Consider the following 18,951-nt stretch of genomic DNA (forward strand, 5'->3'; position numbering starts at 1 on the left):
AAAAATGCTTTATACAGAACAGTAATCATGTTTTTATAATTTAAATAAAAATAAAAACACACATTGTTTATGCACACATAATTGAAGATGTTTGTGATGCATACAGTAAGATTGCATTGCACAACTGCAGCGCACTTAGCTTTATTAATAGTCACTGTTCCAAGCAGGTCACATTTTACTACTACTAAAAATTTACTACTACTAAAATTAATAAATAATAATATAAACTTGTGCTTGTCAGATGACCCCAGAGATTGGTTATGCCTCCATGAATTCTTGCATAGTTTGCATTCAACTTTTTTTTTTGGTCGTATTTACTGAGCAATTACAAAAAAAATCCTAAACAGTCGAGGGGTTTCGAGACATTTCTTTCAATACAGATTCCGCTGTTTTACTGAAGCACTACAACTACTATAGATACCCCCTCCCCAGTGCTTTTAATAATATACTCTGCTCCATACACAGCAGCGGCGCACCATATAGAGTTGCTACATATAACTGATGTAGTTTTTTTTTTTAAAGTACTGAGTAGTTGTTTCTTGATGAAAGAAATGCACAGTCCTTTTCTTCAGCTATAAGTTTGGTTTATTTCATAAATACAGGTTTAATTCTGGAAGCAAAAAGAACACTCAAAGCAAAACAGTACAAATCACACTTTCATATGCAAACTGCACGGTACAAAACTTAAGTTCAAAACAAAACATAACAGAACAAAATAATAAAATGCAATACTGTAAGTTAGATCCTCCAGGACTTTCTCGATCGACAAGTCTCCAATACTAGTCTTAATGAAAGAGAGAAGTGAGCTGAGCTGAGTGAACCTTGATTAAGTAGCCACTGACCTCAGCCCCTCCTTTCTTCTCTTTGTGGGTTCAATCACCCTGGGCAACCGCCTGTGGAGAGTCTTCATGTGTCGTAAAGAAAACTGGTTCTGGCTCACACTGCCTAAGATGGTGTTATCTTGGTGTGGCCCTTTGTTCCTTTATGCTTAACCTGTGTTATCTCTTGAATGCGTCGGTTCCTCCAGCAATGTGCGATTGTGTTTATTCCAGCAGTCAGTCAGTCGTCGTCTGTGCAATTAAATGCAATCTTGCAATCTCGCATTTACCAGCTATTATACCTCCTCTGATAATCTCCTTTTAAAACTAACAGAGTGTATAAACCTGCAAACACGTGTATCTTATATTGCATTCAAACTTCTTTCCATGTTATCCAACATATGCCACTTTTAGAAATAAAGATGGGGGGGGTCCTACCGTGACAGAGTCGCCCATGAGGTACCCCGAGTTGCCTGCTGTCCTTTTCGCTGGGTATGAACTCCATATACACCCAAGTCTAAACTATCATGCTATGATCATTACTATGTTTGCAAGTATTTGTAATGTGTGGTAGTTATGTGTCTCTTCAATTTCAAGCTACAAAAATGTATCTTAATAGAGTATGTTTCTCCAACAATAACAGATTTTATTAACAATTTTTGTTTACGTAATATGCATTATACAAATCAAAAGATTGAATTTGGCATGTGAGTGACATTTAATGTGTGATTTTATAGTATTAATATATTGCCAAACAGTTTCTGTTAACAGGAAAGAAAATAAATAAATAAAAATACACAGTGCATCAATGGCGTCTGACGAATCGTCGAAGGTTTAAAGCAAGCTTCGAATCCATGGCTAGCGAACGAACCTTTGAACCTTGGAACACAGCCCTAGTACCTCTGGACTACGTCTTTAAAAGCACAGGCAGTTGCATGAGTCAGTGATTCAGCTGGTTCTTATTCCTCATCCTCATTAAGTAAACAGTGTTGTAGAAATCATGTTCTTGGTTTTTAATGAAAAATAAATCCACAACTAATAAATTCAGGTGTAATCGAGTACTACAGTATCTTAAATGCGCTGAATGACTGTAAAAGTGAGCTGACCACCTAATTTTCAACAACAGATTGGAACAAAAGCACTTTTCCTGATTACTAGCTGTAATGGATTAAAATACAACACAAGATGACATAATTTATTACACTTTTTGTTGGCTGTGGAGCGGGTATCTCTTGTGATAAAATGGTTAACATCCTGACTGTTCTTTTACAAGCGCCGTGGGTTCTGTTAAATTGCTGACAGAAAGCCATTCAGTTCTGCCTCAACCACATCCACAGCATTATTACACTTTGCAACATTGCTAAAAACAATCAGAAAAATATTACTGAAGCATGGTAGAAGAACCATCTTGCAGTGTAGGTGTGATGACCAGTGTTTTAAAATCTTTTGTCTTGCCTATAATTGTCTCCTTCTGGTATACAGTGAAAGCTGAGGTTCGAATGCTCCCACATACATGTAACGCATAGGAAGTCATTTCATACCAGGAAGGGTCACTAACCTTTACTTCTAGCGAATAATTGCAAATATTCATGGTCTTGGCCATGTCTATTTTTGCGTGAGTTACTTATTCCCTATAAAACATCTCGTACTTTGAGAACGGCAAATAATGGTCTCTGGATAATTCCAAGAACTCGATTAAAAACCTGAGGGTGCCAGAGCTTTCAGTGTTCCAGCTGCTCCAGTGCTCCAGTCTGTCAGTGTTTGTAAATCTAAGCTCAAGACAGTTTGGAACTATTTTGGCTCGCTGTTTGTTATTTTGTAATGTGTTCTGGGATGCTCTCACATGAAGGACACTATACAAATGAAATTGGTATGGTATGGATTGGGGGCGGGAGGGTGAGTCTTACTCTAGGGGCACATTGTTAAGGCAGTTGTCTTATAATTTACTGGTGTCGTGATTGTATATCGAAGCAGATGTAGCAGAAGTGCTGAATTACTATACAGTGCAATGCTGATGTGCATAAAGTAGATATAAGACCATATCAACTCTCAATTAAAAGTCGATAAACTTTCAAAAACTGTAAAGAGTAAGTACATAAAATAGTTGAAAACATAACAGGAGATGCAAATATGTGGCATTCAAATGCCCACTATTGAGGTACTAAGAATCCAGCAGATTTCTTAGGAATACCATTAATGTAAATAGTGAAGGGTTTATTGATGAAAAATACAAGGACGGGGGCTTGGGGGGGTGGCACCCCCCCCGCACCCCCCCCCGGGGGTATTCATAAGTTTGACAGTACTGGTACTCATGAGAGGAGGAGGAAAACCGTTCATGGCAATATTATATCAGAAGGCTTTACTTAACTAAAAATAAAAATAGTAAATATGATTGGCAAGCAAAAAATAAAGTGCAAGATTTTGCATATTTTTAATTTTAGTGAAATGAATAATATTAAAATCAGTTTCATGTACTGGGTAAGCTGATGCCTTGTGTCCAGGTATAAACACATGGTTGAAGAGTGCATGCTACGATGATTCATTAAAGACAATGTTAAACCCTTGCTGGTGGATTTCTCTTCAACTGTAAAATACTTTCCCATATAAGCCCAAGCATACCCCTCAATATACATTTGAACCTATTTGCACAGTTACACAGTATTGTGTTGTCTTTAAAATGCATCTTCTGAATAGAAGTGTAAAATACAAGCAAAAAAAAAAAAATCTTCCGAAGCAGAAAGTGGGGAGCTGGGGAAGCGATAATATTGCCAGTGTTCATAAAATCATAATAAGTTCACTCGGTACACTGTACTTCATGCAGCTTATGGAAAAGCAATAGACTGAGTCCGAAACATGTATATGTTTTCTACGAAGCAAAACCGAAAAACAAAGCCCAGTACGTACGTATGTCACAAAATCAATCTCAGGTAGTACACTTGCTGATTGTGGGGAGTGTTTCTGTGGCACAATTTCCCAGCATCCACCCTCCTTTTACAGTAAGTGAGTGGCCTGTCTTTCAGTAATCTTTGTTTTGTAGTCCATCTTCATGGAGACTTTGAAGAAGCATTATGCTCTTTTATTCTGTCTAGCCCTGTTTGATAAGATTATAGCATTTCCAGTTAAACGCAGCATGCGGAGCAGGCCATGCCTGGCTCATGTCTGGGAAGAAATAATCAGATGTAAAATAGGAATAGTGTCTGCTGTCCATCGCTGTGTCTGTTGATCATAAGGACTGGTGTTCCCTCAGGATAAGTGAGTTCTAAATGTTTTGGGATACATTTATCTTAATGTATGAAGAACTAAGAAGCCAGGTTTACTGTTAATAGTCAGAAATAATTTTTTTTTTGTTTGTTCGCTTTGGGACTGAAAAACTGACAAAGGGGATGGTGATAATAATAATAACAATGTATATGTCCTTGTTGAAGGCAAAGATCTTATTGTGAGTCACTTTGGATCTCTAACCAAGTAAAGGTAGATTAAGAGAGATGGTAAATCTGTAGTGGAGTAACAGAGCCCAGAACCACTCAGAGTGATTGCAGACCGAAAGGTGACACCTTTACTTTTTAAATTGCCAAATGAAAGCATTACCTCTTTGAAAAGATATCCTGCTGCCTTTGTGCAATACTGAGCAGCTGTGTGTGTGTGTGTGTGTGTGTTAAAAGACATTAAAACCAGTGGCCCCTTAATTAATAATTATAACTTGCCAATATGTTTTTGTTGTTTTCTAACGAATTTGTGCCAGGGATTTTAGAAATTAGCCATGGCTTGCCAATGCTCATTTTAAAGTTATGCTCAGTTAGATGTATCTGTGTTATTGGGCAGTATAATATTAATGCAGTTTTTTTTTCTTTTGGATTTCAGTATGCGCCAAAGACCTTTTGGTTTTGGTAATCACAGATATCCACTGGGGGCTAATTTAAGACTGTGCCACACTCATTAGTCAGCTTTGTCATTTACTGTAGTCCACTGGCTTCCAAGAGCTTCTTAACCCTTCATGCATTTGGGGGTACGATAAGGATATTGTGGAGAAGACTATACTTGTACCACTACCTAATTTTCAAGTTGGGCCATTGTTTGCCCTGATCATAGCCTTAACATGATATGGCAAAGACTCCATAAGTAGCTAAAAGGTGTCTCAAAGGATGTTAATCCATTGAGTTGTTAATAGCAACTGGTTCAGAGAGGTAGGCAGAGGATCATGATGACGAATGCATGAATGTATCAGTTCATCCCGAACTAAAGGATAAGATTTTGGGATTGTGGTGGATTGTTCTGCCACGGTGGTTGTGTGATTATCATCTTGATAGTAGTCCTCAGGGTACAGGGCAGGTGCTGTTTAGAATGGAGCTCCAAAATTCCAGTGCAGAAGGAATCATTTAGGGCTCATGATGGAGTCATGGGTCTGCATAAAATAATGACATAGGAAAATCAACTTAGACATGAAGTTATGAAAATCCAAAACAGAAAATGGGGTTTGTGTGACCTGTCATTGAGTCTGTTGAAAGCAGCTTAAGGAAGAACAGTAATTCTTAATATTTAAGTTGAATAATTTAATCCTTTATAGCTGGGTAAATATATTGATATGTTAGGGTCTCAAGGGTAGAGAAGTCTTGTCTTACAGGAACTATTAGTCACAACTGAAACTCAGTAGTCATGGGGCCTCATTGCCAGCAAGATTGTTCATTTCCTCCTTGTTCATGAACCGTTGAAAGAAGTCGAGGTAAGATTTGTAATTGAGTCTCTTATGTTTTGTTCAATATTTCTTTTTTTATATGATGCTTTAAACATTTACATATCAGAGTTGGTGACCTTGGCTTAGACCTACTCTATGTTGTGATCTCTTGGATAACAGATGTTCATGATAACAGGGTACATGATCCAAGCTGCACACAGAGCTGCTGCTGTACATCCTCAGGCATGGTTTGTGGAAAGGCACAGTCACTCGGACTGACTCAAAAGCAGTTTGAAATTAGACTTAGGAGGATTTCCATCAGCAGCAGATAAAGATCAAAATGATTTCAATAGGGACTTGGTTAGGATTGCAGGCTGACAGAGCTCCATCTCCAACTCGCGCTGATGGTTGAAGTTTATAAATCTCGGTTTGCAGAAAAAAAATAATGTAGGCCAAACATGAAAACTGAATTATATTATTATGTCAGAGAAATCCTGAAGGTTGGTATATTAATTTTGCAATTATACAAAAGCATGATGAATCAGTATTTAACTTTTTTATGTACTGCATGGTTGCTGATTGGATTGTAGACTGTAGACTACATCTAGTACAAGTTTCAGACCCAGTTTGATACTGGAAAGATAGTTTTAAAGACTGGTTTCCTGGTACAGACGCCATGGAAATGTGGCAAGAGTCTGAGAGATTCCTGCTGGTGGGAACCCAACTAGCTACAGTAGTACGTGATGTAACTGGATAGTAGAGCAAAACTTAGAGAACTGTGACACACGTTGCATACTGGGTGTGATGTGAAACATTCGTTGTACACCAGATTCATCCTGGAAATCAACAAAACCTGCGGTCGGCCACCACCGTCCAGCAGCAGAGGCTGCCTGCTCTAACAGATCTTTGTCAACTGGAAGAGTATCGAGTGCTTTTAAAACTGCCATGGTTAAGCCGCTACTCAAAACATCTCATTTAGATCCTACTGTTTTGAGGAATTTTAGACCTATCTCCACTTTACCTTTTATAGCTAAGATCTTGAAGAAGGTAGTAGCCAATCAACTTAATATGTTTCTTGATAATGGTAAAGTTCTTAAAGTTCCAATCAGGTTTTTGGCCTGCTCATAGTAAAGAGACTGAACTTGTTATATTAGCAAATGACTTCTTGGTAAATGCAGACTCTGGGTCTATTTCCATTTTGGTTGTATTAGACCTAAGTGCAGGATTTGATACTGTTGATCATACCATTTTAGTGGATTTCCTTAAAAACTGGGTAGGGTTGTCTGAAAGTGTGCTAAACTGGTTTAAGTCGTATCTTACTAATAGACGGAATGTTGTTTCCTTGGGAGATTCAGCATCAGATCTACAATTACCTGTGGCGCTCCCCAGGATTCCATTTTGGTCCCATATTATTTTCTTTATACAGTACATGCTGTCGCTGGGGGAGATGTTTTGTAAACACAGTGTACATTTTCACAGCTATGCTGACACACAGCTTTGTATTTCTGTGAAACGTGGGAATACCTCTGTGGTCTCTGATTTAACTGAGTGTCTGAATGATGTAAAAATCTGTCTTAACATTTTTTGCAGTTAAACTCAGATAAGACAGATTTTGATTTTGGATTCTCTGCAACAACTGGAGTTTGCCAATTCCCTAAAAACAAAGTTGAGTAATTTAACTTCAAACCCAAAATTAGAGGCCAGATGTTTGTGATTCGTATTTGATTCTGATTTATGTTTTGAGGCTGTAATGTCACCAAAGTGTATTTTTATCATCTACAAAGTATTGCTAAGATTAGGTTGTGCCTTTCATTGCCTGATTCTGAGAAACAAATTCATGCACAACTGCAAGGTATGCTGGTTGTTTGAGCCAGGAACAAGGAATTGATAAACTGGGGTAAATTTGACCTATAAATAGATATTGTTAGGAAAACAGTGTAAGCAGAGTTCTCAAAGTTCAGCTTCACACACACACACACACACACACACACACACACGCATGCACGCAGAAAGGTAGGATATATGAGACAGGCAGTTGACAGTGCGAGTGAGTCTAGCTCCCTGAATCCTCTCCTGACGACACACCATCTCCGTACCTGAGCTTTCTCCCAGAACATAACTGATCATTATCTGATTTCTGTTTATAACTAGGTGCCTCATTTCTTGTCTCTAACGATACATTTTTAAGATATATATGTGTAACTTTTAAATATAAGTCCATTCAGAAACTGCTGTGTGTTTCCTACATATTTGCAGGATGGTGTTGTGGGGTAAGAAACATACCATAATGACTTTTAACACATGACTGAGCTGGAGCTGGAGCTGGAGCTGGCACTGGAGGGCAGGATGGACAATCAAATTGGCATATCACTTCTTCGAGGCAATATGTCAACTCCTCATGCTGTAAGGGCATTTTTGTTTTGTTTGCAGTTATGTGACAGTCTGAAATATTCTGCAACAGTGTCTGTATGTGTGAAATTGAAGAAGGAATCTAAAAAAGACCTAGGAGGTTATGTTGAATCAGAAATATCTTCATCTAGACAATGTGGGGAAGCTATAAAAAAGGCCAACAAGATGCTCGGATATATAGTGAAAAGTGTTGAATTTAAATCAAGGGAAGTCATGTTAAAACTTTACAATGCATTAGTAAGACCTCATCTAGAATATTGTATTCAGTTCTGGTCACCTTGCTACAAAAAGGATATTGCTGCTCTAGAAAGAATGCAAAGAAGAGCGACCAGAATTATTCCGGGTTTAAAAGGCATGTCATAGCAGATAGGCTAAAAGAATTGAATCTATTCAGTCTTGAGCAAAGAAGACTACGCAGCGACCTGATTTAAGCATTCAAAATTCTAAAAGGTATTGACACTGTCGACCCAGGGGACTTTTTCAACCTGAAAAAAGAAAAAAGGATCGGGTCACAAATGGAGATTAGATAAAAGGGCATTCTTAACAGAAAATAGGAGGCACTTTTTACACAGAGAGTTGTGAGGGTCTGAAACCAACTCCCCTGTAATGTTGTTGAAGCTGACACCCTGGGATCCTTCAAAAAGCTGCTTGATGAGATTCTGGGATCAGTAAGCTACTAACAACCAAACGAGCAAGATGGGCCGATTGGCCTCTTCTCGTTTGTAAACTTTATGTGTGTGCGTGCATAACGTAGCTGTGCCACTAATGCATGGGTTGGAAAGCATCAGTGGATTAAGACAGTACTTTATTCTGTCCTTTTTAGCTCAAACTCTCAGTTAAGCTCCAGCCTAATCCACAGCTCACTAGGACACACACAGACTGCCTGCAATGAGGCAGGAGGCTTGGTAGAGATGTGTTTTTTTTATGAACGATAAGCCTGAACAAGCATGTGGTTTGAATGGAAGCTATGTGGATGATGTCAGAGCCTGCATTTGCATAGGAGTCAGATATCAACATGAATCTGGGCCTGCTGAAATGCTCAAGAACAGTTCTCAGCCCCCCCCACCTCCCATAAATGAAAGCTTAGTGTGGGTTTTATTTTAGGATTTTTCATTTCAATGCATTGGTTTTGTGTCACAGGTGGATATTAGAAAAAACAGGGGGGAGAGATGAGTCAGCCCAGTGTATATTTTTTCTTGTACTCGTTGCTGCAGAATTTCTTCTAGGAGGGGAAAAAAATAAATAAATGTATTTATCAGATAATAGGAATGGAAAGCAAACCTGTATAGTATCACTTGGAGCCATTCCAGGCTTTACTGCGAGCCTTTCCTGAATACAACCTCTAAATAAAGGCATGTTTGCAGTTTTTTCTTCTGCTAAAATACAGTTGAATCTGAATCGGGTTCGGTTTCATAATAAAGCACTGTAAACCACTGAAAAGGACATCACTCTACAAACTGTAATAATGTGTGGATGACAAGCCATTCGGAAAACTAAGTGTTTAGTAAGGATGAACGTCACTATTGACCATTATTTGGCCTATAACAAAACTGAACATTAATCTTACCGACATCCCATAGCTCTATTAATAAAGAAATCAAAAATCAACAAAACCTGCGGTAGCCAACCACCATCCAGCAGCACAGGCTGTCTGCTCTGACATTGCTACGTGTATTATAAAAAAGGCATGGATGGTGCTTCTATATACAACCACATTTGCCCAATGGCTTTCATACTGTAGGCATCTGTTGATTGTCAGAGTGTAGGTTCACCTTCAAGCATGATCCTATATACACACCTGCGCAAACTTCATATGCCATGGCACACTATCAGGAACCGAAATCATTGCATGGAACACAAGCGCCTAACAGCCTTCCTTCTCTCTGGCCTGGGTAGGCAATGACTTTGCATAGAGCCTGGTTTTATGTTGGCCTTTGGTACTTAAACACTCAGCTGTATAACATTGGTGTCCATCGGTGTGCATGCAGGTGCCATGGCTGACGTGAAATCTTTTCTCAATGGGCTAAGGGAAGTCTGTTTCCTGTACGGCCTGTGTTCACCTGTGTTTGTGTTTTCTGCTTTCTGTGTACTTTCTGTTTTGGTGTGTCCTTTGCAGTCACCAGTTTTATTTGAATCCAGTGTGCTTTGTTTACCAGCAGCACTTCTTGAGATATTCTGTAATGACCTACTTTAAATTATTCCTGTGTTAATTTCTTTTAATTTGTGGAACGAGGGCACAGCAGGAGGTTTGCTGCGAGGTATGCTTGCGTCCGTCACGTTTTTCCAGCCCAAAACATGTTAACTCTTAGGGCTCTGTTTGGAAGCATGATCATAGGAACATTTGTAATGTAACAGTATTAAACTAGCAAGAAAGGCGTTGCATTTATTGTTCTGTCAAGTTTCTTTCAGGGTTTACTACATTTTGTTGGTCCTTACTACCAAAACCGGCTCTGCACTTGCTTCGTCATGAGTCCAATAGTCTGAGACTTACAGTCCCTTGTCCCTGTGACTTTCTTTGCCAGTCTAATGCCTCACGGGAAAACTCCAGTTGTACAGTAGGCCTTACTGCAGCAGTAGAAAAATCCAAATCGCCTGACTGCCTTTCCATTTCAGGGTTTTTCACATAGCAAAGTAAGTCAATCACCTTCTGAATATACAGGAAAGCTATTCTTAAAACCTTATGAAGCACTGCTGTACACCTCCGTTCAGAATCAGGACGGTCAAGTAAACTACAATATGTACTTCTCATTAAAACAGTCTCTGTTAGAAGCACATTCGGTGTTGCGTGCCGCCCTGGAGGGCTGGCTGTCCCTGGACTGGGGTATGGTTCAGCACCCTGCAGTTGAACACGCAGCAGCAGCAGTGGAAGCAGATTACTGTTACGGATGTGAGGTCGCATTGTCATCCAGGCAGAGCAAATCTCTTGACGCAGAGCGCTTCATAACTGCTTCATCGTGTCTCCCCAGGGCAAGCCAGTCCTCAGAAATTATTTTTATTCCTGCAGTAGCAAACTGCAAGTGTGTGTTATTTATTTATTTGATTTTTTTATGTTCAGTGCAGTGCAGCTTGTTTATCTGTGCATTTGTTTGTAGCAGTTTGTTTTTGCCCATTTTGTTTTGATGGGAGGGATTGTTTTTAGGTGTCTGATTTCTGAGTTTAAAACACTAACTGACCAATGCTGTGTATTTACAAGCGTTGTCAATGTTATCTTTCAAGTACAAGTCTTGCCAGTTCTACCCCCAACATACCCCAATTACCTGGTTCATTATAGCACTGCCTGAGGGCTGTTGCAGCACAGAGACCTGGGACTGGAGTTGTGCTCAGTTTCTCAACAGCATTTCCTGGTGCTGGGGGGGAGGCGGGATCAGCATTGATTATGCTGACATACACATGTGCAATTTCACTATACTGTTCCTGTGTTGGGGACCACTGCCTTTATCGATTCATTTATAATATTTTAAAAAACTCCCTGCTAAGCTGAAATCACCAAGTACAACTGCTACATTCTGCGATTTATTAATTATTATTTTTAAACAGTTTAGATGTTGATAGTGGGCTAGATGGCACAGATATGTGATGGAAACTTCACTCTCAAAGCTTTAGTACTGTGAGTATCTCTGGAATTCAGAGGACAGTGCGAATAAAACCTCTTGTTCTAAAAAGATATCAAATAGAATTAAACTGCTTTATCTGTATCCCAACCCGTCACTCACAGAGATTCTGGGACAGCTTCTTCTTTTGAATCTCATTTCGACTTTCCTATCAGTATGAATGTTGGTAGAATGACAGTATGGGGCAATTGGGAACCACGAGCATGCCACTTTATAACCGTTCAAGGGCTTCCTTTGTAAAGAGGAGAACAGTACTAAGAAATGTTAAACTCCATGTCTAAAGAACTGTTGTATTATTGAAATAGTTGTATAAAATAAAAGGTGAGCCTTTTACACAGTAGAGTGATTTTTAAAGAACTTCCACAGGCACTGAGATTCAGGCTGTTGCAGATTTTATCACCAGGAGTTTGAGCCCCTTGGCTGAACTCCCAGCTTGCAGTGTCTGAGGCTGACACACTCGAGAGATGTACTGTACCTCAGGGCATTGTGCCACTGTACTTATTTCAGTCTTTTGATGCTTCTTGATTTATTGTAACTTTTCACACACTTTGTGTGTAATTTGCAACATGGCTATAACACACATGACAGAGGTGCTTTGTGTTACGCCCTTTGTAAAGTGCACGCCCATAAATACCACAGCATGTAGAACATTCCAAGATCTATTGAGTAGGCATATACTGTGCATCTTCTATTTAACATATTGAACACGCATCCTTTATATAACTCTGACATGTAAAACAATTTCTCGGGGGACTTCACTAGAAACTTAGCAGCGTTGCTTTTCCAGTTTGGTTACATTCTGTTTAAGGTAGTGTCCGCTGTAGGACATGTTTCCTCCCTCTCTGAATGCATCCCATTCTCTCTAGTTTTACCCAGAGCTCCTGAAGCGACATGCAGCTGCCAGGAGGGTTGAAGGGAAAAACTACTTTCATATTTGCAGCAATTCTGCTGTATTTAGGAGATGACAGTTGTTTATTGGTTCGGTTGTCTGGGCAGTTACACTGAATTGCTGGTAATAATCAGGGATGTCCGTCCCACTGACCTTTTTCAAAGGGTTATGCGCAGTGTCACACATGTTCTTTCTCAACTAATGGGTATGTAACAGGCTAATACACATTGCTCTGACATGCAAGGAGAGGGAGATTTCTGGATTAATACAACAATGTGCCACTCAAGCTGAGGATTAAGTGACTTGCCAATTCTTTACAAAATAAGTTAGCTTAAACTGTGCGTTAGACTTTATCAGGGTCTCAGTACAGTAATTCCTGTTTTATTTGAAAACAAATATCTGTCAGTAATTAAAATCAAGGCTGTGGAAGAGCAGGGCATGGAACTCATACCTCTTCTGCACCCAGTCCTGAATTTTCAGAATTCAGAAGCCAGGAGTTTGATGATTGAATTCTCCTCCTGTAACAGCAGCGTGAACAACTCCCATTAACAAACTTACAGACTTGGGTAGGATTTACCCCTGTACACGGTCATTTCAGTAATATACCTGAGCAAGTGAAGTTCTGAAGCTCAGCATAGAGTGCAGGGCCCTTGCCCTAGAATTTTAATGTTATTTATAAAATAAATACATAAATACTGTAAATAAATCAAGCTGATTTTCACTGCAAATACAGAGTGTCAGAAATGACGGTGGAGTGGATCGGGCAGTGTCTGTTAATGCCTGATACAAGTGCTTCCTACTGGGATTGCCAAAGAGTGGCTTGCTGTACAGGTCAGTGTGACCATTCATGTTCTGCTGCTCATCTTCTCAGGGTGACTGCCTGGTTAAGAAAACCGGAGAACCAGCAGCGACAAAACTGCTGCTCTGAAAGTGTGACGTCTACTAAAATCATTATAATACAAGTATATCAAATTCAAAGACATTTTTGAAGACTTCTTGTCGAGGTGCTCATCTGGCGTTTATATGAAACTTAACTGAAGTACTGAAACATTTGGGCTAGTGCCTTCATCAGTGTGCCAGTTATTGAATGATTCCTGCCTATTTTCAGCCTCTATACTTGTGTACTTTCAATGTAGAGCAGGAGTTTAGATCAATAATTATGTAGTATTCCTCTTGGTAAAGGTGTGTTTATTTATTTGTGCTTTAAACACTAACATTCAGACACTAAAGCAACGTTACTTGGACGCATGTTTTTGGTGGTATGCTAGTAAAGGAATCGAAAGTAAATTTTACAAAAACAGATATGCAGTGTCACTTCCCAGCCGTTCACCACTCGGACAGGTACTTTGTTATCAGCTGGATGTTATTCTCCAGATAGTAGTGAAAAGTTAGTATCAGGGTCTTGACTTAGCGCCACGATATTGTGTAAAGAAAAAAAAGTATAAATTGCAACTAAAAGTATAAAAGGGTTTTCTAGAGTTTCTCTTCTTCTTCCATAGATTGTTTGGAAGTAATAATTTGTGTTTCGGAGAATGTAATCCAGTGATTGGCTTTTCTAATTCAATCTACAGAGTGTGTTTTATCTTGGTGGTTACAGTAATGCTGGCTGCAAGTTTCCAAGTTTGTGCCAATCTCAAATGCTAATTTAAACACGGAACACCACATTGGTATTCATTCTCAGTTTAATTTGATTTAAAGGACAGGGCATTCGACTGGGCAACCCGAGGAGGTGTAAAGGCAAAGAAATTTGAGATGCACAGGCATTCAGATAATTACAGTAGGTGTTGACATTGATAGTGAAAGTGACAACTTTTATAGTGAATGTATACAGTGCTTCTTAAATATTGGTCATGTGGTTTACAGTAATTAGATTTTTAGATCTGTGATTTAATGTGTTAGCTGGAGTCAATCAGTATTTTTTTTTTCAATGAGTCACTGATTCAGTACAAAGGAAACATGTTTTTCAAGAGGTACATTTGTTCTCCAAAAAGCATATTGATACAGAGCAGGAACTGCACACACACACAGATGTGCAGTTCTAGAGGCAGGAACTGCACGACCACGCAGATGTGCAATTGTAGAGACAGCAAAGCAATAGGTTTATAATGTAGTGCAGTTTGCCTTAAAAACTGACTAATTGATTGGTTTTCAAATGTTATATATATTGAGTGTGAAAAAAAAAAAATTGTAATATATATATATATATATATATATATATAAAATTTAATAATCTATATCGTATATATATATATATATATATATATATTATATATATATATTCATTCATTCATTCTGTCTCTACACACACACACACTGACGCGCAAAAGAAATGCAACACTCCGGTGTAATGGATTTAATCAAATATTTTAAACATAGATATCAAACAAAATCACGGAAAATGTGAACAAAAATACAGATCAAAGAATCATGATAAGTTTTCGGTATGAAACGTGACACACTGTCCAAATGAAAATGTTACAAAGTTAGTATCGGGTATGACGTCCCTGAGCATTAACACAATCCTGGCAGCGCTGATGCATAGACCTGATCAGCCTCTGGATAGATTGCTGTGGGATGTTTCGCCGCTCTTCCTGTGCAGCTGCAGCCAGCTGGTGAAGGCTGGCTGGTCGCGGTTGTCTCCTGTGGATGGCACTTTTGAATTGGCCCCACAGATGTTCTGTTAGACAGATCAGGAGAAAAAGCTGGCCACAGCAAGACCTCGACATTGTTTTCTTGAAGTTGTGCAATTGTAATCCTAGCACTGTGTGGTCTTGCATGGTCCTGCAAAATTTAAAATTGACACTTCTGGATTGGCTTGCAGGAACAGAAAAACTGCCTGAAGGACTTTGTCAATGTATCACTGAGCACTAAGGTTGCCCTCAATCTGCACCAAGGCGTTCTTGTGTTAAAGGAGATTCCTCCCCGCATCATCACACTTCCACTGCCCCATCGGTTGGCTTGAACAATGCAACAGTCAGCAGAGCGGTCCTGGGCCGGTGTGGTGACCCTCTGCCTCCCAGGACGTGGCCTGTCCCTCACAAAGACGGTTTCCTGGTTTCGCTGAACTAGTCTGCTGATTGTTGAAGCAGAACATCTCATTCTCCAGGCAACTTCTCTCACAGACAGGCCGCCTTCAATCATGCCGATAGCAACCAGGTGATCTTCATTACTCAAGTGGCCTTGGTCGTATCTTTCACTGTTCTTGCGTTAATTAAAATCATATCTTTTCGAATGGCTATTTATACAGGTTCTTAATCAACACATTTTGGCAATGTTAACTGAACTCAAATACCAAGTACTGAGCACCTGGCATGTTTATGAAATCACGTGACTTGAGCTCAGTATTTTGTTATCCCAAGGAACAATACTACTCAAACAATCAGCACACCTATGTGCTCACTATTTACAACGTAAATAACATTTATGTATGTGCCCAGTGAGCTGTTGATGTAAAACTTAGGCTGTTGCGTTGTCAGTGTGTGGGTGTGTGTGTGTGTATTGCAGACAGAGAAACTAAAAAGAAACCTGTCATGCAAAACTATCATCTTTGTTTTACAATATATTTGACCCAAAGTGTAACAAAATAAAATATGTAGGAGAAACCGCTACAGCATTATATAAAAGAATACAGAATCACCTCTGAAACCTAATAAATAAAAAAGAAAATTAACCAGTAGTTCAACACATTACAAAAAATAGACATAACATGAGTGATCTAAAAATGGTAAGGAAAATAAATGGATAAATAGACTCAGTACCATGATGTCTGAAGGTTTAAATAGAAAGGAATAGTAGATCATTACATCATTAACTATTTAGTAAATGACATCACAAGCACATTTAATAGATTTAAATAGAAATACATTTGCGTAGTTACCATGGCATCAGAATCCTATGAGTACCTCCATTGTTTAGTTTTCAAAGCCACTTTCCCTTGAGAAAGGTTAGGTTAAACGTACCGAAATGGGAAGCTGGCTAATCTGCCTTCACCTGGCTTTGAACTTGTGCTGGAGATCCCAAGTACTGGCACTGATCAGCCTTCCTCATTCCATTTAAAACATGTGACAGTGTGAATAGGGAGGACAGGCAGAATTCAAATGCCACTGTGGCATATAATTAGAAGGGAATGGCTGTTTGGTGCAGGCACTTGCTCATGTTCAGGTAAAGGCAGATTTAGAGGGGCAAAAGAATAACTTGATATTAGAGCAACAGAACACAAGACCACTCGGAATGATTGCCAAAACCAGAAAACAGCAAGGGAAACTTGAAAGAAATTGACATGACAGTTAAAGCTAATAACTCTTTAATAGGTCTGATTGATTCACCAAAATATGTGCAGCGTACTGCACGTTAACTCACCTTGAATGACATTACAGTGCATTGTGTTGCATCAGCTGCATGCATCAGCTTACTAGGGTTTTGTGGCAAACAAAGGTTGTGGTTGGCAGTAGAAATTCAAGGGCAGCATATCTGTCCTTGGAATCCTGCTTCTGTGTAACAGAACTTGAGGATTAACATGTTTATAGCAGCAATACGTTGGTCCTCAACGAGACCATGCATGTTTGTCTCAAATTGACAATCAAGTTTCAAAGAGGACTAGAGACCACACAAACAACCTGGGCAGTCAACAAGACTGGAAAAAGTACAATGCACAGAATTCTGGATAAATGAGAAAATGACCTATTTCTCTTGGCTTGTGATAGTATTTACTGTAAGCGTGGCTCAGTATTGATAAGAATAGAGCTAGAAATCAGTAAAGTGGTGGAAACTACTACAGAATCTCTGGGCATTCTTCCAGTGCCTCAGTGCAAACACTTTATGGAAGATTAATGCATGCTTTTTAGGCATGTTTTGTAAGCTGCTGTTGAGCAGTGGTGCCAGGATGCAGCATACCTTCACTTATCATCCAAGAATCTTCAGCGGACAGCTTGGTGTTCCCTTTTATAAAAGCATAGCAAAGTGTAGTAAAGCATAGTGAAAGCATGGTAAAGTATTGCTACTGTAGGCATAGTAAAGCATGTTAATAAACATGGCTAAACGCAAAGTATAACCATGGGAAAAGTGCAAAAATACCATGGTACCCTTTATTATAAGGGATACTGCATATGTTATCTTTACAAGAGAGTGAATTTCTGTAGGCTAGGTGCATGTATTGTGTTTAGTTTGTGTGAAGGTGCTTACAGCTGTTGTCATTGCACTAACGTCTACTGTGTTTTCTGTCTTGCAGGTTAGCGCTTTATGTGTATGAATATTTGCTTCATGTAGGAGCACAGAAGTCAGCACAGACATTTTTGTCAGAGGTACGTGGTTTGTTTGTTTGTTTATTTATTTATTTATTTATTTATTTATTAAATACAATGCATAATGATGTGTTTTTATGTGCAATCAGAATATATAAAATCCTGGGATCCTTCAACAAGCTGCTTGATGAGATTCTAGGATCAATAAACTACTAAGAACAAAACGAGCAAGATGGGCCGAATGGCAGCCTCCTCATTTGTAAACTTTCTTAAAATTGTTTGAATGTAATAGGAATTACTTTCTGAAACGGTACAAAAGTTTTAACAGACTGCTACAGTAGTCCAGATTTTGATTCAGAAATTGTGTGAGTATTTTACTGCTGTGTTCATCAGTCTGTAATTGAGCCAGTCAAATAGCCAAGAAAATGACTTTAAATGGGCATCTAGTGTTCATACTGAACTAGAAAACCCCTAGCTGCTTAGATGGTTGAGATTCTGCTTGTATGCAGAATTGGGTCCCTGATCTCTATTCAGTGCATTCATGTTTTTTCAAAGCGTAAGTGGCATTTGGTATTGTCTCTCAGGTGAGGATTATTAGATGGCTTAGTGTTTGAATCCAGAACACATTAGCTGAAAGCTTCAGAATAAACACCACTAGGTCTAAGTTTTAACATGGGTGTAAATGTTTTAATTCCTTTTAAAGGCAAACGAGAAAATCTTTTGAAAAGCAATTATCTACTTGAACCCTGTCTTTCCTTTTCTCCATTTCCTCCAGTTAAGGGGGGCCGGTAGAAAATATCGAAACACACTAGGGGCTTTTTAAAATGATATGAAGTGTGGGAGATATACATACTGTACCTGGTAAAGGGTCTCTCTTGGTAAAGGCACGACTGCCTGGTGTGCAGGGTGGCTCATGCAGTCAGGGGAGCGCAGGTTCTCATCATGACTGTGCCAAGTGGACAACCTTGGGTATCCAGTGGGGGACATTGCATTGGCCCTGATACTGATACAAAAACATAGTATAGTATAGCAATTACAGAAGAGCAGTGGGAATCTTTGGTAACTACAATTTCAGCAATTATAACAAAGTTATCATAGAATAAACATGTACAATTAGCAGACAGTCACACTTTTCTGCAGTGGCTAGGTTGTATTTGTTCTCTGTGTTTAAGTGAGACGTGCAGTGGTAGGCAGCAAGTAAGATATTGAGGTAATGAGTGTTTAACTGAGGCTGCTTTGAGCAGTAAAACACTGTTCTTGGCTGTAAGCTGGCTTTGCTTTATTTACAACATTTAAATCAAGATATATCACA

The 18,951-nt window shown here is 39.1% G+C and overlaps 1 protein-coding gene across 5 annotated transcripts in view; it reads left to right on the forward strand.

The window, feature by feature from the left end:
* The window catches only part of LOC121306323 (single-stranded DNA-binding protein 2), a 119,704-nt gene that overhangs the window by 10,690 nt on the left and 90,063 nt on the right, over window positions 1-18,951 (forward strand). For all 5 annotated transcript variants that reach the window (XM_041238091.1, XM_041238099.1, XM_041238073.1 and 2 more), the window contains exon 2: window positions 17,627-17,699. In XM_041238091.1, the coding sequence (XP_041094025.1) occupies window positions 17,627-17,699 (73 nt within the window). The remainder of the gene's footprint in view (window positions 1-17,626; window positions 17,700-18,951) is intronic.

Source organism: Polyodon spathula, chromosome 2, assembly GCF_017654505.1.
Source record: "Polyodon spathula isolate WHYD16114869_AA chromosome 2, ASM1765450v1, whole genome shotgun sequence".
Classification (NCBI taxonomy): Eukaryota; Metazoa; Chordata; class Actinopteri; order Acipenseriformes; family Polyodontidae; genus Polyodon; species Polyodon spathula.